This window comes from Chiloscyllium punctatum, chromosome 5 (assembly GCF_047496795.1).
Source record: "Chiloscyllium punctatum isolate Juve2018m chromosome 5, sChiPun1.3, whole genome shotgun sequence".
Classification (NCBI taxonomy): Eukaryota; Metazoa; Chordata; class Chondrichthyes; order Orectolobiformes; family Hemiscylliidae; genus Chiloscyllium; species Chiloscyllium punctatum.
The window spans coordinates 111,706,126-111,725,088 of record NC_092743.1 but is presented as its reverse complement, the minus strand read 5'-3'; the positions used below and the strand labels follow the sequence as shown (position 1 = coordinate 111,725,088).

The window sequence follows — 18,963 nt, the reverse complement described above, 5'->3', positions numbered from 1 at the left end:
GCCCTTTTGGTCAAGCTGTCCTCTGGTTGTGTTCCAATTTTAACTTGCTGTTTTGTAATGGCAAGCATGTGACCCACTCAAAGGACAGGAGCCTTCATTAAATTTACAGTCCAACTCCATTACTGTACCTGGAACCTGATCAGCTGTTTGAATTAGAGATCTCAGTGGAGGAACACTGATGACTTTTCCAAGGCATGCTGAGACATAGATTGTGAATCATAAACTGTGGCCCAGAAAGCTTCGCTTTAAAAAAGTTGTTTAGGCTGCCTTTTGGGGCCAGGAAGGGTTTCTCTAGGTATCTTGAGGAAAATTTGCAGCTCTATTATTTCAGGCTTCCTTCTGTCTTCACTTGCTACTTCAGTGACTGCAGGATTTAATCCCACAGCTTGGTACAGTGTCCTGTCACTTATTTCCTACCCCTGCCTATCAGGTGTCTGATCTGCCAGTGTTTTTAGGTAGATCTCCAAGAAACGTTAAGCAAATACTCCACTCCTCCAATCTCCATGGATTCATCACATCTTTGGAGTTGAAGCTCAACCCCCTGCCTCCCCATTTGTGACTAGATCTAGTCAAACTATTCTTCACAGAATGAGCGGTGATGATTAGAGAAAAGTATTTATGTGAAACATTGTTGGAGCTCAGAATGCTCTGTCACAGGGAGATAATTTGCTTCCTTTAGGGAAAAGATTGACAATTTACAGACGCTGAGGAAAATTCAGAGCTCTGGGAGAGAGTTGAGCAATAAATCACTTTTGACTAGCTCCAATATGGAGCTGGATGGGCCAAAAAGCAGCCTTTTCTGCTGTAAATATCAACAGTTCAAATTGACAAGGTTTAGAAAATGGTAGTTCTAACTCAGTGATTTATTCAATGTGTTATAGGAGTTAAAGTAATCTAATGTATTTATTTATAGAACAGTTTCAGACCCTAAACTCAAAAGCTTGATATTCTCACTGTATACTACTTCAAAGCAGTATGTTTATTTCACTCATTTTAATAGTGTATCTTTGATCTCTAAGAGAACACAGGTTGTGTGGACCTGACTTGTAGGGAGACTCACTGCAGTTTGTTCTATTTAACCGAATAGAACTCTCGTTTTGTCTGAATGCTGCCAAGACCTGAACATTCAGAGCATTCAGCATTATTTTAATTAAACTCAGTCCCTTTTTGTACCTCTGGGATAGTGCAAGTTCTTGGCTGGGGACATAAGGCTCTCTTCTACAAGCATTCCTTTCATCATAAACAACCCCTTTGGGAAAATGCATTTAGTGCTTGCAAACACATTCCAACCCAATTCTATGCCTGTTTGGCCCCATTGACAGCTTTTATTTATCTCATTCTGATCGTGTTCCTTCCCATAATGGGGAAGGTATGATAGTAGGGGAGGAGTTATTGTCCAGCATTCTACTGAAATTTGGAATTTTTACAAATCACTTTATCCCTAAAGATGTCAAGAGAATGTTTTACTGAGGCTTTATTTTACATTGATGCTATTTTTGAAACTTGGCACTTGTAGAACACTTAAAGCTGTACATTTATGCACTTGGTTGTGTAATGGTGCATTATAAAGTTATCAGGTCTTCCTGTCAGAACTGAGACATATTCTGAACATATTCAAGTAATAAAAATGAGTGAGTTTAATCTATTTCCTCTGTTTCCACTTTTAGTTTTGTTTTGGTGTTAAGAGTTTAAAACTCTTTATTGGATTCATGTGGTTTGAAAAATATATGAAGCAAAAGATTTTTAAAGTCTCTGTCCGAACAAACCATAAAGGGCCTTGCAATAACTAGCAGTTCAAAAGTTTGCTTCACTGAATTCATGGTTGGAATTTTTTGATTGAAATTATGCTAAAATAGTTCCACCTTTGCTGGTAACAGTGGCATGCTAACATTACAACTCTTTCTATGTTGGGATTAAATGGACTTGTGCTATCGCCTATGAAATGAGAAGAATTACTCTGCAAATCAAATTGCGATTAAATGTTTACTGAGGTTTCCATAATTAGAATTGAAGCTGCCATTAAGTCTGACTTCACCACTTCTTGCACTGCCTTTGTTTCTCTTTTCGAGCTTTCAACTTGTGATGATTATAGAAAGGATAAACATGGAAAAGTAAATCTTTGAAACATAAACTAGTTCCATGCAAGAAGGAAGTCAAAATGAGACAAATAAGGCCACATCTTGAGGCTGGTGTTACAGGCAATGATCATGAGACCTATCTCTGGAAATTACGTCTGCACAGCATATAACTCCCATTCATTAAAAAGGATCTCTGGATTATCAATTGTTCTTTTATAGAATTCCACATTAAAATGAGAGCCATAAATATTCTATGATGTGTCAGTGGACTGGAGAGTGCTATGCTTGAGAATCGAGCAACTGTTGATACCCATAAGAGTTTGAATCAAGCAGGGTTAATAATGTTATTTTTTTCCATTTATTATTGAATGACAGGTTATAAACATGGGCCCGAGCAGTGCACCAGAACTTGCTGTGCAAATTATGATTCCCAGTAGACTTCTTACAAATGGAGCTGACATCTTTCTCATCCAGGATATTGTGGTGAGTACATAGCACCATCAATACTACTCCAGTGTCCTGCTGGCTTTGAGCATGTTGCTTGAATCAGTTTTTAAACCTCATTGCCACATATAGGTATCATTGTTTGCAAAATCATATGCTGCAGATAGTTAAACTTTGTAAATCTCTGGGTTGAAGGTAATTTTTTTTTGTTTATGTTCACTTTCTAGACTTAGATTGTATAAATTTTTCCTTTTTGTCAGTTCATATTTGTACATTACTGGCACTGTTTGCAAACAATCAATTTGTCAGGCCTCAGAACTCTTTATTCACTCGTTGCCAAAGAACTAGTTCTCAGATTATTTTTAGTTGCTTTTTGACTCTATGTAATGAAGGGTTGGCAAGTAGACTCTACTGTAAGATGCATCTTTTTCTGAAAAGTGTACAGTGACCCTTTAACAGCACATTTAAGTTTGAAGATGATGTTTTGCTTGTTTCAAACCTGTAACTACCAACAAGCCCCATATTATTCATGCTGCTAATAGGGACAATTTGTCTTCATTACACCTAGCACACCCTGAAAAGATAGCAACATACTCAGTAAAGGGGATCACAATTGACAGGGTCCTGAACTTCTCAGCCCTTCATAGGGCAGAATGACATGAAAGGGGTGATCAGAAAATTGGGCATCGCGCCAGTGGTACAATTCCAGATGCCCTGTTGCAATTTTAACCAGTGATGAAAAATCCTTGAGTAACTCACCTGTGGCCAATTGAGGCCTATAATGCTCATTCAAAGTGGGATGTTAAACATGGCGGGGAAGCCAGCACCATGCCTCTAGTCCATGAACTGATGAGGCAGAGAGGAAGGGGAGAGGGTGCCTCTTTTCTGGGTACCCTGTGACAATCTGAAGCCCCCAAACACAATGTGTCCCATGCTAATTGGCTGACTGACCCCTCCTGTCTTCACCCTGTATCTTCACCCTCCCTTGTTAGGACCTGTTAGCCTGGGTCTGGAGAGATCTCAACTTATCTTTGAATCCCAGCTCAATCGCAGCTCTCATTCTCCATGACAGTTTGAAGGCCTATCCTCGGCCAATTAGTGTTTGTTAAATGTCCACAGATTACATTCACTGTGCCAGCTGGCTAACTTGGCTTTTATATTAGAGTGTATGGGGTGTGTCAACTTGGGCCAAATGATCTCCTTTAAAGTTTAACCAAAGCTTGTTAATTAACTGTCAGTCAAAAGCTAATCTATGCATCCTCTGTCTCAATGCCTCTAACAATCACAGTCCACCTGCCAACCCTTCAGAATTCTCCTCATACAACATAAATCTGGATTTCCCTCTGCAGTGGTATTTTTAATGAATTGTCCTGATCAGCACAAGTGGACAAGCTTCAGTAAAATGTGTCTTTTTTCCTTCAGTACTACCAGGCACTTGTCCCTCTTTGAGGGGTTTCTTTTCAAATTACATTAGTTCTTCTTTGGTTGTGTTGACATCATAGACTGATCTTTGTATTCTGGTAACGTTAGTATGCTGGTTGAAATTTGTTCTCTTTTCTCTATTGAATTTTCTAAGGAAACCATTCCCTTACTAATTTTGTACTTGTGTTCCCCCATAATTCTAAACTTGCAGAATTATTGAAGTAATCTGCATATACCAAATTACCCATGACATTCAATGTTTTGAAAAATTAAATCAAAGCTTATTTCAATCTTACGCTCAAAGAAATCAAAGAAAGTAAGACTTCCAATTCTGTAGCATCTTTTACACTTTGGAAGTAATTACTTTTGATTTGATGTTATAAAGGAAAGCATAAAGGAAAAAAGGAAAATTAAAAATTCGAAGTTCTCTGTAGGCTTTCACTCATAACTTAAGAGTCCCAGATTCATGCTTGATTCAGTTCTCTGAACTCTACCCAGTGCAGAAACATGACATTGAAGATGGGGGCAGCCATCTTCTATGTATTGCAATGTGCTTTGTTTTCTCTGATATTCATGTCTGTCTGATGCCAACCAAAGTACTTTTATTTAGTGCAAAGTTTACAAATGTAAAGTTCTCATTAGTGAATTTCAGCTGTCTGCAATTGTGAATCCCTGGAAGAAGTCATCAGCATTACCAGTGGTGTTTTACCATGGCTTTATATGGATCTTCTGTCAAAGTTATGATTGAGGACATGAGGAAATTTGCAAAAACTAATTCCTTCCCCCATCTGTTGCTCTTGCTCAACCACCTTCCCTTAACAAATCATGTAAATTTGTGTCTAATAAGTTTTGTGAACTACACAGCTGAAACCCCTTTCAAAAGCACTACATAGAATCTTATCATGATTGAAGCTCCTGGATACATACAAAATGTAGGCAGTGTGAAGAGCATAATAATTAATGAACAGCTACTTATTTTATGAAGCGTAATTGCTTACATGATCCTTAATTTCCAAAACAAAATAATTACAATCCAGTAATAATTTCAGCACTTGTTTCTAACGTTATTACTTTAATGGTTACGACATCAGTAAGATGACGATAAAGTGAAAAAGAGACTGAACATTCATTTCATAGTCCTCAGGATAGATGGGGGGTTGCTCAAGGATTTCCCATCACTGGTCAAAGAAGGGGAACTTTGATGTTCAGAGAGACATAGGTATCCATAAAAAAGGCACAGTGTAAATTTGGCCTGCCGGTTCAACAAGAAATTAGGAAGGCAAAAGGCATGGTACAAGGGAATGAGTACCAGTCTGAACAATTGAAAGACCATACCATAATCACAGAATCCCTGCAATGCAGAAGGAGGCCATTCAGCGATCGAGTCTGCACCAACCCTTCAAATACCATCATTGGTTGTGGTGATTAGCCCATCAGAAAAACATCCCTCTGCAACTACCCTCTGTCTTTTATGAGCAAGTCAATTTTGTACCCAACTCACCGTGGATCCGACCTGACTTAATCTTTTGCACCAGCCTACCATGAAGACCCTTGCCAACTGTTTTAGTAAAGTCCGTGTAGACAACATTCACAGTCCAATCCTCATCAGTCACCTTCACCACTTCCTCAAAAAACTTCAATCAGTTTTGTGAGACAAGATGTCCTCCACATAAACCCATACTGACTATCAAGTCCATTGTTCTTCAAATGCGAGTAATTCCTATCCCTAAGAATCTTCTCCTATAATTTTCTTACCACTTCTAAAGGGTCACAGGCTGATAATTCCCTGGATTATCCCTGTTGCCCTTCTTAAACAATGAGACAGCAGTGTTTGGGGAGCTCAACCATGACTAGAGAAGATACAAAGATGTCTGTCAAGGCCCCAAGTAATCTCATCACTTGCCTCCTTCTATATGCTAGGATAGAGGCTGAGGGCATTTATATACCTCAATATTTTTCATGACACCCAACACCTCCTTCTTAATATCAACCTACCCCTCCCTAATCTTTCCATCATCCATGTCCTTTTATAGAATACCTACAGTGTGGAAGCAGGCCAATCCTAAGTGAATACCAATGCAAAGTACTTGTTAAGAATTTCACCCACTTTTTCTGACTCCACACTTAAATTCCTTCCTTTTTTCTTAAGCTACATTTTCCTAGTTAACCTCTTACTCCAAATGCATGTTTAAAATACCTTGTGATTCTCCTTAATCTCATTTGCCAAGGATATTTCATGGTCTCTTCTAGCCCTCCAGTAATGTCTTCTTGTTTCATATCTTTTCTCCTTTCTTTATACTTCTCAAAGGTCTTCTTTGGTTTAAGTTTCCTAAACTATATATATGCTTCCTTTTCCTTTTTGGCTCAATATCTGTTGTCATCCAAAATTCCCGAATCTTGCCATTCTTTTTGTTCATCCTTATAGGAACATGCTGATCCTGATCCTTTGGTTTTCAAAAAACTGTCACATGTCAGATGTGGATTTACCCTCAAATAGCTGCCCCCAATCCAACTTCTTCATCTCTTGCCTAATACTGTTGTAAATAGTCTTCCCCCAATTTAACACTTCACCTGAGGACTAGTCTTATTCTTATCCATAACTGTCTTAAAGTTTTTAGAATTATGACCACTGTTCCCAAAATGCTCTCCCATTGAAACTTCAATCACCTAGCCAGGTGCATTACCCAAGACAAGGTCTAGTACAGACCTAGTTGAACTGTCTGTATGTTGTTTGAAGGAACTCTCTTGGGTGCACCTAACAAATTCTTCCCCTTCTAAATCCTTGGAACTAAGGGAGTCCCAGTCTATATTGAAGAATTTAAAATCACCCATTATGACAACTCTTGTTTTTTAGATTCATTTGTGGGATGTGAGCATTGCTGGCTGGCCAGTATTTATTGCACACCCAGAGTTGTCTTTGAGAAAGTGGCCTTATTGAACTGCTACAGTCCACTGCAGATATTGTTTTTACATCTTTTCTCGATCAACTTGCATAATCTTTGGTGAGATTTGAGTGTTACTGGCAGCACCAGCATTTGTTTCCCATCCTATTTACCCTTGAACTGATTGGCTTACTTGGCCATTCTTATTAAATGACATATTTCCTTCCCTGATGCATTAATATGGCAGACTTTTTATGACAATCGATGATAATTTCATGATCACAAGTACTAAGACTAACTTTCCATTCCAGATTTTTTAAAAGAATTAAAATGAAATTTCACCAGCTGCCATGGTGGGATTTGAGCACACTTCCTAAAGCAGTGGCTTAGGGTGTCGGAATGACTTGTCCAGTGGCATTACCACTATGCCGTTATCTCTCAAAGTAAACATCAATAATAAACAGATTCCCATAATCAAAGACAGAACATTGAACATTACAGTCAGAACACCACGTTCTGATCTTGTTTGGAGGTCAAATAGTTTCCAGCTTAGAGGGAGAGCTGTGAGTCATTGCAGCCCATTGGCCCACTTCTGAAAACCTCCTGGTGACTGGCTGGAGAACAACTTTGAAAGAGCTGGAAACTCAGTCCAGAGAATGGCATTGGAGCAGTAGGGGATCCATGGAGAGAAGACTAATACATTTAACATGGAATCACAAACAAAGAAATAATTCTTTTAGCACAGTGAATTTATTTTGCTTGTTCATTTAACAATCTAATCATAATGTATAGTTCATGAGTTCATCCAGTCTCTTTCATGAAACAGTCTGTTTACTGACTAATTAGTCAAGATGTTTGCATGGAAGAAAATTCAGTGCAAGCATTCTATTATTTGCAAATGGTTCAAATCAATCTGCATAATTTTGTCATGAATAATTTGATGTCATACTGAAATTACAAGGTGATGGAAAAAACTGATAAATAAATATATGTGTATAAATAAACAAAACATGGAAGAATGACAGGGGCTGGCTGAGCCTAACATTCTGGGCCATCTCCCAAGAGGTTCATTTCACAGTATAGCAATAGGAGGTGAAATACAATGTAGGCACACATATCTGCCTGTCAGAGGAGTGTGCAGTATGATAACCTGCTCATTATTAATCATTTGGCATGTTGAGGATGTCTTGTAAATCTGTTGAGTAAGCTGCTGCAAACCATTGCAAGCTTGCCAGATGTTGGCGGAGAAGGCTAGTAGCACTGATCCCCATGGGGCTCTGGAATTCGGAAGCATGCCTGAAGGAAGCCATTCCATAGAACTCTCTGAGGGGGAAAAATATACTACATTTATTGTGCAAAGTGTTCTAATGATGGTTGAAGCTTAATGTACTGGAGACATTCGAAACATTGAGTTATGAAATTGCAAACAACACATTACAGAAAAAAGTATTCACTCTTGCCTTTGTTATCCTTTATTTCCTCATTGTCTTCTGAAGGGGGTGACTCAGGCCGGGATTAGCTGCTGGCAATTTTGTTGGTCACCATTCTTCGATTAGTGCAATCCTATCTTCATCCTGTATCCACGCATACAGCTTCCAGTGGTAGATGTTAGTTTGAATAATGATGATAAAAATTAGTCTTGTCTGAATTTTCTTCCACTCCTTAAGGGATATGCTATCAAGGTCTTGTACCTTCAAGACAATGGGTCTTGCTTGAGACTGGCGTATTTAATAAAGTAGCAGGTTGCAACTAGGTTCCTTGTTGCCTATTTTATAGACCAAGCCAAGTAACTTGTTTAAAAATATCAGTACATATTAAATTTGTAAAAACAGCAGGGGTGGCATCTGTGATGGAATTTTGTAAAATGAATTCATTTATTTCATTTCACAAGCAATTAATCCTCATTGAGGTCCACATACTGTAATGTGTTTGTGTTACTTATGACATTTCTCTCATATCCCAATGATCAGAACTAAATGTTGCACCGAACAGGAGCACAATGGGGAAGAAACTTTTGATTTTGATATTGAATGGGTGTAATATTAGTGATGCACCCATCGTAATTGCCTTTCTAAAGATTGAAAGGCCCACTTAGCCTTGAGGTTTTGTCCTTATAACATATTACCACAGAGCTTCAGGTATGAATGGGTACCTGAGGTGAAGTACTGGATTAGTGGTGCTGGAAGAGCACAGCAGTTCAGGCAGCATTCAACAAGCAGCAAAACGAGCAGCCCGAAACGTCGATTTCGCTGCTTGTTGGATGCTGCCTGAACTGCTGTGCTCTTCCAGCACCACTAATCCAGTATTTGCTTTCCAACATCTGCAGTCATTGTTTTTACCTGAGGTGAAGTGCTGAGTTGGAGAAAGTGAGGACTGCAGATGCTGGAGATTAGAGCTGAAAATGTGTTGCTGGAAAAGGGCAGCAGGTCAGGCAGCATCCAAGGAGCAGGAAAATTGACGTTTCGGGCATGAGCCCTTCTTCAGGAATTTGAAGTGCTGAGTTCCCTTGGTAGAAATTTGATGAGCTGTAATGTGAAGGAAACTGCGTTGTAAGGGTTACATTGTTGTAGAAGACAGAGAACAGGGCAGTGGTTCACTGTAAGGTTCCTGTGAAGTGTAGTGGCACTCAGGATAGTCATTAGTCTGTGAATTCTCTTCGTCAGAAAGCATTGTAGGCTGGGTCATTGAATTTATTCAAGCTTAATTGCGATAGACTTTTGATGGAGAATAGAATCAAGGGTTGCTTGGGGGAGACAGAGAGGAAAGTAGATCTAAGACCACAACAATTGCAGCCATGGTCTTTTTGAAGAGCAGGGCAGACTAGTCTACTCCTGGTCTTAAATCCTGTGTTCTTATGGAAAATTGACGAAAGCTTGTATCAAAATGTAGGCTTTTCCAGTATAAGTTTTCCATGCATTTGAATTAATGGTCAGAAAATTGTGTCCACCCCATGGTATAACTTATTACATATGTTTGTAGTGGCTGAGGTTTCCAGTTTGAAGTATAAAACTGGAAAATTAATCTTGCACCTCAGACTGACAATTTATATCTGGCTCTGGAAATTAGACAGCCAGATGTTTATTGGAGGAAAGTCATAGATTGCATGTACAAGATTTTCCAAGATTCCCTAGGTGTGCTGGGCAATGTAACCCTTTTCATTCTGTAGAGTCTTGCAGCATGTCAACAGCGATGACCAATTTGCAGGCAAAATGAGTAGAAAAACAAACTGTCCTTTTTGCCAATTGTACATTGCTGTTAATATAGGAAGCAGACAAACTTGATCACTTACGAATGGAAATAATTTAACTTTAGCTACAGCTAATTGTACTTAACATTTTTGCTGAGAGCATCTGAACACCTTCCTGGTTTCTGCCATTTTTGTGATGATATCATGTACACACAGCAACTCTACATTAAAGTGTTTCGTGTTGTTTTCTTGTGCATTTGCCATCTGTCAAATACCTTTAATGGAATGGAATTATGTTGAATAACCTAATTTATTATTTCATACTTCCAAATTTATCATAAATAATTGTTCTAGCCAGTCCCACCTGAAGTTAATTACTGCAAAGTTTGTATAATTCTTAGAAGCATGGAAGACCTCATCCTTGTAATTTTACCACAAACAAGTCTATAGTTTATTTTTCTAGCTGTAGCACTCATTAATTTTTCTGTGGCACTGGAGCCAGGTTTCTGGGGACAGGGTTTCTGGCAGTGTCCTCTGCAATCTTCTCCCATATGTACAACATTGCTTGCATCTGTAACATCCTTCCTCCTGTGTGTAATGAACGACCCTCCTACACCAGGACCTTCTTCCTGAGAGAACCTGTGAGCCCCACACTTGGCTTCCTGAGCATTCTGACGCATGCTGTTATCTGTCAGTCAGCACATTCTGCACATGCTGTATAGGCATGACCATGTCTGAGGTGTTTGAGTTTTTGTGTTTGCTTTCAAAGGAGGTCACATCATTTTTACAGTGATCCTGAGAGAGTTTTTTCAGGACCTGGGAGTCAATGTCAAAACTCCTTGTCGGTTCTCATTGGAAAGAAGAAAGCTAAGAGGGGATTTGATAGAGACATACAAGATGATCAGAGGATTAGATAAGGTAGACAGTGAAATACTTTTTCCTAGGATGATGTCAGCTTGTATGAGGGGGCATAACTACAAATTGAGGGGTGATAGATTTAAGACAGATGTCAGAGGCAGCTTCTTTACGCAGAGAGTGGTAAGGGCGTGGAGTGCCATACCTGCTAATGTAGTCAACCCAGCCACATTAGGGAGATTTAAACAATCCTTAGATAAGCACATGGATGATTTTGGGATAATGTTGGGGGATGAACTGAGAATAGTTTGCAGGTTGGCGCAACATTGAGGGTCGAAGGGCCTGTTCTGCGCTGTATTGTTCTATGTTCTATGTTCTAAGTGAAACCTTCAGAATGCCCTTGTCATGCTATCTTTGACAGCCTTGAGAGCATATCCCAAGCTCTCCTTGAAAGATTCCTTTTGGTAAGTATCAGACATTCTGGTTACATAATGAGCCCCAGCTCAGTTGTGAATATTTCAGTATGGTGTGGATGCTTGGCATACCAGTTCTGATGAGCATTGGAGCGCCTGGTACTTTGCCCTGTCATCTGATCTTCAGAAACATTGCAAGCTATTCAAATTAAAATGCTGAGCTTTTTGACATGGTGTTGGTACACAGTCAAAGTCTCATGTGTTGACTTTCGACAGAGTTACTCTTAATTTCCAAAATGATGGTTGTGATCTGCTGAAGACCACACTTGCTTTGACAATTCTTACGTGTATCTCATCATTAATGTAGGCAGCTTGAGAGAATGCGTTACCAAATTCATTGCACCTATCGACTTCTGGCAGGTTTTGTTCATGGACTGAAATGGGCTTAAGATAGGGCACAGGCTGATGGTTAATTCAGACTTTTCTCTTGCTGATCGTAAGGCTATAGTTGTTGCAATTATTGGAGAACAAGTCCATGTACATAGTGCATATCCATCTGTGAGCCAAAGGCTTGTGTACAGTTATTGGCAGTAGACAAGCAGGAGGCTGGAAAAACACAATGGGCACCATCAGGAGGTGGAGAAGTCAATGTTTCAGGTATAACCTGTCTTCAGGAATGGGCGTCGAGGTAGGGAGAGCTGCATTTAAGTGGGTGCGGTGGAAGGGTTATGGGTTGGGAGAGGGGCAGAATGGTAAGGTAGTGATAGGTGAAAACAGGTGGTGGGTACGACCTGGTTGGTCGAAGGGAGGAATGAATCCAGTTTGTAGCTGGAAAGAAGAGTCGGTTGGACGTTGTGAGGCAGCAGTTGTAACCACTGAGCCACCCCTTGAATTGCTGCAAGTAATCTCATTCGCCGTAGGTGAGCATCTGAAATTTAACCATGCATGGTTTGTAATTTTCTTATCATTACTTCATTCATGGAGGGCTTTCCTGCAATTTGCTTCAGTTAGCTCTCTGCTGATGCTATAAAGCTAGAAATGATCAATCCTGCTCTACTTTAATAACAATTCCCTGTTGAATTTGCGGGACCAAGATTCATTAAAACTTTCTCAATCAGTGTCAATCACCAGAGAACAGAGCTTCGACTTTACCAATTCCTCCACTTTCTTAATTTGGTGCTATGTTTGTTGATTAACCCATATTATTTGTTTTCTTTTACAGTGACAGGGTGTTTAGTTTTTCAAGCATTATTGACATAAACCAATGAAAAAGAAATTTGCTGACTTGTCTCATCTTGTCTGGAAATTTCATCAAAGCTATTCATCTGAGCAATCTTCTGATCTTTCTCCAAGGTTTGATCACTTAATGCTTTACATACGGCAGTTTCCCCAGAGTATAGGAATAAGTTACAGTTTAAGATTTGCTTCATCATAAGTAGAAAATCTGTATAACCAGTAAACAGTGGAACGTTGCAAGAGATCTTCCAAGAAATGCTCTTTGGTCAGATCGCAGTATACCTTCTGAGCTCATTCTGTCTGACTTGGCCACTCTCCCAAGTATTGGCACGCAGTGAACTTCATTGGGAGCTGTGATCAACAAAACATGAGCAAATGATCCATTCAGTAAAATGAACCAGCAACAATATGAGGAAAATCTTTTATTATGCAACAAGTGCTTAGGATTCCGAATGTTTAGCTGAAGGACACAGATTCAAAAATCTTCAAAACAGTATTGGATAAATAATTGAAGGAGTAAGGAATGTGGGGGAACTTGTGTATTGAAAGAGCGATAGACAGATTGACCCTTTTCTGTGCAGTACTATTCTATAATGTTAGCGTGTTTTTAAATAGACAGAAGATAATGGAGAATGAACTTCTATTTTCCAGTCTACGTTACCAGTGAGTGGAACATCCTTAGTGGTAACCGGAATGCAAAGTACTGGGCTAATGGTAAGATTCTTGGTAGTGTAGATGAGCAGAGAGATCTCGGTGTCCAGGTACACAGATCCTTGAAAGTTGCCACCCAGAATGATAGGGTCGTTAAGAAGGCATACAGTGTTTTAGCTTTTATTAATAGAGGGATCGAGTTCCGGAACCATGAGGTTATGCTACAGCTGTACAAAACTCTAGTGCAGCCGCACTTGGAGTATTGTGTACAGTTCTGGTCACCGCATTATAAGAAGGATGTGGAAGCTTTGGAAAAGGTGCAGAGGAGATTTACTAGGATATGGCCTGGTATGGAGGGAAGGTTTTATGAGGAAAGGCTGAGGGACTTGAGGCTGTTTTCGTTAGAGAGAAGAAATACCAACTGTATTTAGGGATGAAACTAAATGGTGACTTGGTGTGGGCTGAAGGCTAGTCTTGCTTTCTAATGTATTTTATTCCTGCCAATTTGTGCCATATGTCTTCGTAATATTCCTGATTGAAATTCAACACCGAAAATTTGTGCTTCACGGTGTTAGTGCTCAATTGGTTTACCCAATCTAGATGCAGATTAAAGCCATTCCTGACAACTGCATTACCATGATATCTCATCACCTGATAACATGCCCTATACTTCAGCGACTCTTTGGTGTCCTAATAATCAATTAATGTTTGCTGGCCGTTACTGTTTCTTAGATTCACTGAAACTGACTCGACACATTAGAGTCATAGAGATGTACAGCACAGAAACAGACCCTTCGGTCTAACTCATCCATGGTGACCAGATATCCTAAATTAATCCAGTCCCATTTGCTAGCACTTGGCCCATATCCATCTAACCCCTTCCTATTCATATGCTCCTCCAGATGCCTTTTAAATGTCATAATTGTACCAGCCTCCACCACTTCCCCTGGCAGCTTATTCCATACATGCACCATCCTCCTTAGGTCTTTTTTATATCTTGCCCCTCTCACCTTAAGTCTATGCCATCTACTTCTGGACTCACCCAGCCCAGGGAAAATACCTTGTCTATTTACCCTATCCATGCCCTTCATGATTGTATAAACCTCTATAAGGTCACCCTGAGCCTCTGACACTCCAGGGAAAACAGCCCTAGCCTATTCAACCTCTCCCTGTAGCTCAAACTCTCCAACCCTGGCAACATTCTTGTAAATCTTTTCTGAACCCTTTCAAGTTTCATTAAATCCTTCCTATGGGAGGGAGGCCAGACTTGCACACAATATTCCAGAAGTGGCCTAATCAATGTCCTGTACAGCCACAACATGATTTCCCAACTCCTATACTCAATGGTCTGACTAGTAAAGGAGAGCAAACTAAATGCTTTCTCCACTATCTAATCTATCTGAGACTCATCTTTCAAGGAACTATGAACCTGCACTCCAAGGTGTCTTGATTCCTCCTATCTGACATCCTTCTCTACAAATTTACTGACCCTATCTCTTATTGTCAGTGCAATTTCACCTCTTTTCATTTTTGTTTCTCCTTCCTAAATATCAAATACCCTTAACTATTCAGTTCCCTGTCCTAGCCTTCATACTACTATGTAAAAGTTGATCTTTCCCTTGGGAAACATCTGCCATCTATTTTGTTACAGTTTACTAATCTTTGTACCCTTTTCCACTTGCCAGGAATTGTGCTATTTTTGTTTGAAGTTTTTCTTTAGTTGACCATGGCGTTCTTTTTTGTTGACAAACAGATGTCTTGTCTGAGGAATATGTTAGTCTGTGAGGCTAATACAACCAAAGCAGAAGCAGACTGTATTTTTGTACAATATTAGATATTTTTGCCATTGATCCTCTTTTTCTACCGATTAAAATATTTGTTCTTTCTGTGTCTTTGTCTCAGTATTATCTAGAATCATAGTAGCTGTAATAATGTTTCACTCTTTCAAATGTTACTTTGAAGTCAGTCATTCATGATCATCATGGGATGAATGTTCATGTATATTTAGACTAGTATCAGATCTGGTGTATTGCCAGTTCTGATGTAACCTGCCCTTTTGTTAATCCCATACATGGGTGCAGAAAAATAGAAGCAATGAAGAAATTTCCTAATCTACTTCTCCCAACCTGTCTAATTTAAAATTCCCCATTACAGTAAACTTTTGTGCCTTTGCTACCTGCTTAATGTTATCACATCACAGCTGTCAGCAGGGGCTTTATGCACAACTCCTACTTACCGTGTTAAATCTGTTCTGTTTCTAAGTTCTACCCTAAAACTCTACACTGTCTGTTTACGTCCTGTAATATTTTTCCTTCACGGAAGTGATTTCACCTATAGACCACATCATTTTCCCCGTAGACCTTATAACCTAGTTTATTGACTGTCTTGCAGTTATCTTCGCAATGACTGAAACATTACACCAACCAAATTGAATCTGTGGCTTTAATTCATTCAGTTAATTTGGTACACATTGCACATTTGATCAACTAACGTTTATTTGGCCATGCAATCTAAACAATGAATTCTGACAAAGCATCACTGGACTGAAACGTTAACTCTATTTTCCGTCTTCAGATGCTGCCAGACCTGCTGGGTTTCTCCAGGCCTTTCTGTTCTTGTTATACTGCATTCTATCTTTGTGCTGTAATGTTTCATTCACAAGTTTCTTCTTTCTTGCCCCATCTTAATCACTTCACATCTTTTAGTTTTACCCTTATCTGTGTATAGCGCAATTTCTGACTGCTGTTCTTGAGTCCTTCCTGGTCTGATGCTCAGTGTAACATCATATAAAACATTTGCTTGTACAGCTATCAATGCAATCTATGAAAATATCACAGTCACGGCAACAATTATTACTTGTTGCAAATTTTGTTATTTCTAATTCAACTTCTCTATTCTTGTTAATTGACTAATGCACACATCAGCCAAATTCTGTTTGGGAGTAATCAATTTTCTTAAGCATTTGCACAGTCACCCTCTGCAACAGAGACACTAGCTTCCAGAAAGATTGTTGTCTGTAGAACTTTAAGTTTGCATACATTAAACAGGTTGTTTTTAAAATAATATCATAGTGTATAAGTAACAAGGGTTCCAACTGTAGCCATTATTCAGATAAACTTTAATAGAAAAGTATCCCCATGGGATTCATTCAGGTGTTGTAAAAACTAATTTTTCTGATTTTCCTCTCATTGAGTCCTGCTGGAAGCAATCAATACAACATTTAATTGCAGCACTATAATAATCGAGTAATAAACAGAAACCCAGTCAGCAGTGTCAGGAGTGTTTGCTTCCAAAGGTGAGAATGGTTGGTCAGTTCTCAGGACAATATAGACAGCTTTCTTGTTGCGGATCAGTAATAGTTAGATACAAACAGTGGAAAGGAAAACATTATTGTCCCAATTTGAACCTTTATACTGATAAAGGTAGGCAGGGCAAGTGTTCAACATTTGGAAGGCATCTATTTAAAGATGTTTTCTGTCGGGCTACTTTATCTGTGGGGTCTTGTGGCACAGTGGTAGTGTCCTTATGTCTGAGCTAAGAGCCTGATTTCAGGTCCCACCTTGTCCAGAGGTGTTTAATAACATCTCTGACCAGGTTTAATAGGGCTCATGTGGTATAGTGTAATATCTCTACCTCTGAGCTAGGAGGCCAGGGTTCAAGTCCCACCTGTTCAAGCAATCTGTCATAACCTCTCCAAACAGGTTGTCTAGAAATAAATGTTTTCATACTGTGCACCTGCCTCTTTTGAATTTGTTAGTTTTGGAAATTATCAGAAATAATTGCCACAGGCAGACAAGGCTAAGTAGGTAAAAATTGGTCATGCACCATGTCAGTTAGACTGCAGCAACTATTTTAACTTGATGTCATATAAATCAAGTAGTGTGCTACAACATCAGAGAAACACTTGGCACTGATCCCTTCCATCTCCCATCACACTATTTTCCGTGGGTGTCCATTCCTTCAGGTGCTGGTCTCATGCTGTGACATTCTTACCCACTGGCCACGTAATTATATACACTGAGTTTGGGTGTGAGTCCAGTCTGCAAGTTAGCCGGGAGCACTAGGGGTTAAAATGAATGTTTCTAAATAGCTAAAATTGGTGTTTCTATTTGGGTCAGATAAACTACTGTGATATGTCAAGCTCCCACAGAACCAAGACTTTTAGTTTTAGCTTTCTGCAGTTGTTGGGGAATTGAAGCTAGATGTGGAAGCTGTTATTCCTCTTTCCGTTATAGCTAAAAGATGGAGTTCTCTTCCTGCTGCGTGCATTGCATCAGAGACTATCTATTTTATTAAATTTGCCTTTGCCATGGGTGTGCTTAAATGATGTTACTATATTGGAACAATTATTTAGTAGTAGTTAATATACAGGTTGTTCTTTTATAATGCACATTCCATCAACATGAATTCACTGTACCACAATTGATGAATTGGGGACACTGTTTCTAAGGCATGATCTTTTAAACGTGTGTTGGCTGTAATGTGATTACATCGTGATTACATGCTATATCTAAAGTGTGATATTTTTATAATGCGGAGTTACACAAGAACGCAACCATCTCGTTATAGAAGAGCTGACTGTGTGTATTATTTTGTTAACCATTTTGATAGAGTTACAATTCAGCCAATTCTTTTCTTTTTAGTTTGTCTGTATTTTACCTGTGGTGTAAAATAAAGTTTTTTTTGCTTAAAGTCGAGAAGTTTAACCAATCGACTTGCATCTGGAATGCAACACCTTACACTTAACTTTAAACTAAGAAAGAATTAGGATCTAGGCTATCTTCTTAATATATTTTGAGGGGGTTTAGTCTGGTCCATAATAGCAGCAAGTTTGCGTGATTTTAATTTAAAGTATGTGCTGGATAGGAGGGGAGCAGTAAACCTGGGGGAAATGAGAGAGTTTGAGCATATTGAACTATGGTAGCAAGGTGGAAATAAGGATGATTATAGACATGGAACATTAACTCTCCATGTCCCCAGATCTGCCTGACGTACTGAGTGTCCCCAGCATTTTTGTTTTTATTTGGTAAGATGAAAAACTGTTTTGCCCTTACTGCTCTTTCAATTGCTACCCTGGGGTGCTGCTGCTGCTGCTGCTGGTCCAAACTCTGTCAACCTCATCTGTCAAGGGCAGTTGGAGCTTCTTCCTTGGGCTGCCTCTGTGGGTGCTGCTGAATGATACCTTGCCCTTTGACATGGCTCCCTGCACCAGGATCTCTGGGGAAGTGTCAAAGAACCTGAGACAGCCTCTGATTCAGCAAGTGCAGAACTGGCTCAAAGATAGAAGATGGTGGAGGATTGCTTTTCATATGGGAGGCATGTGACCAGTGGAGTGCCACAAGGATCGGTGCTGGGTCCACAGCTTTTTGTTATTTATATAAATGATTTGGATATGAACATAGGCGGTATAGTTAATAAGTTTGCAGATGACACCAAAATTGGAAGGGTAGTGGCCAGTAAAGAAAGTTACCTTAGAGTACAACAGGATCTTGATCAGATGGGCCAATGGGCCGAGGAGTAGCAGATGGAGTTTAATTTAGATAAATGTGAGGTACTGTATTTTGGGAAAGCAAATCAGAGCAGGACTTGTACACTTAATGGTAAGGTCCTGGGTAATGTTGCTGACCAAAGAGACCTTGGAGTACAGGTTCATAGTTCCTTGAAAATAAAGTTGCAGGTAGATAGGATAGTGAAGAAAGTGTTTAGTATGATTTCCTTTATTGCTCAAAGCTTTGAGTATAGGAGTTGGGAGGTCACGTTGCGGCTTTACAGGACATTGATTAGGTAAATTTTGG

At 39.4% G+C, this 18,963-nt stretch overlaps 1 protein-coding gene across 1 annotated transcript in view; it reads left to right on the top strand.

The window, feature by feature from the left end:
• The window catches only part of itga9 (integrin, alpha 9), a 385,198-nt gene that overhangs the window by 314,917 nt on the left and 51,318 nt on the right, over positions 1 to 18,963 (top strand). The window contains exon 23 of the mRNA XM_072571044.1: positions 2,454 to 2,561. Within this exon, the coding sequence (XP_072427145.1) occupies positions 2,454 to 2,561 (108 nt within the window). The remainder of the gene's footprint in view (positions 1 to 2,453; positions 2,562 to 18,963) is intronic.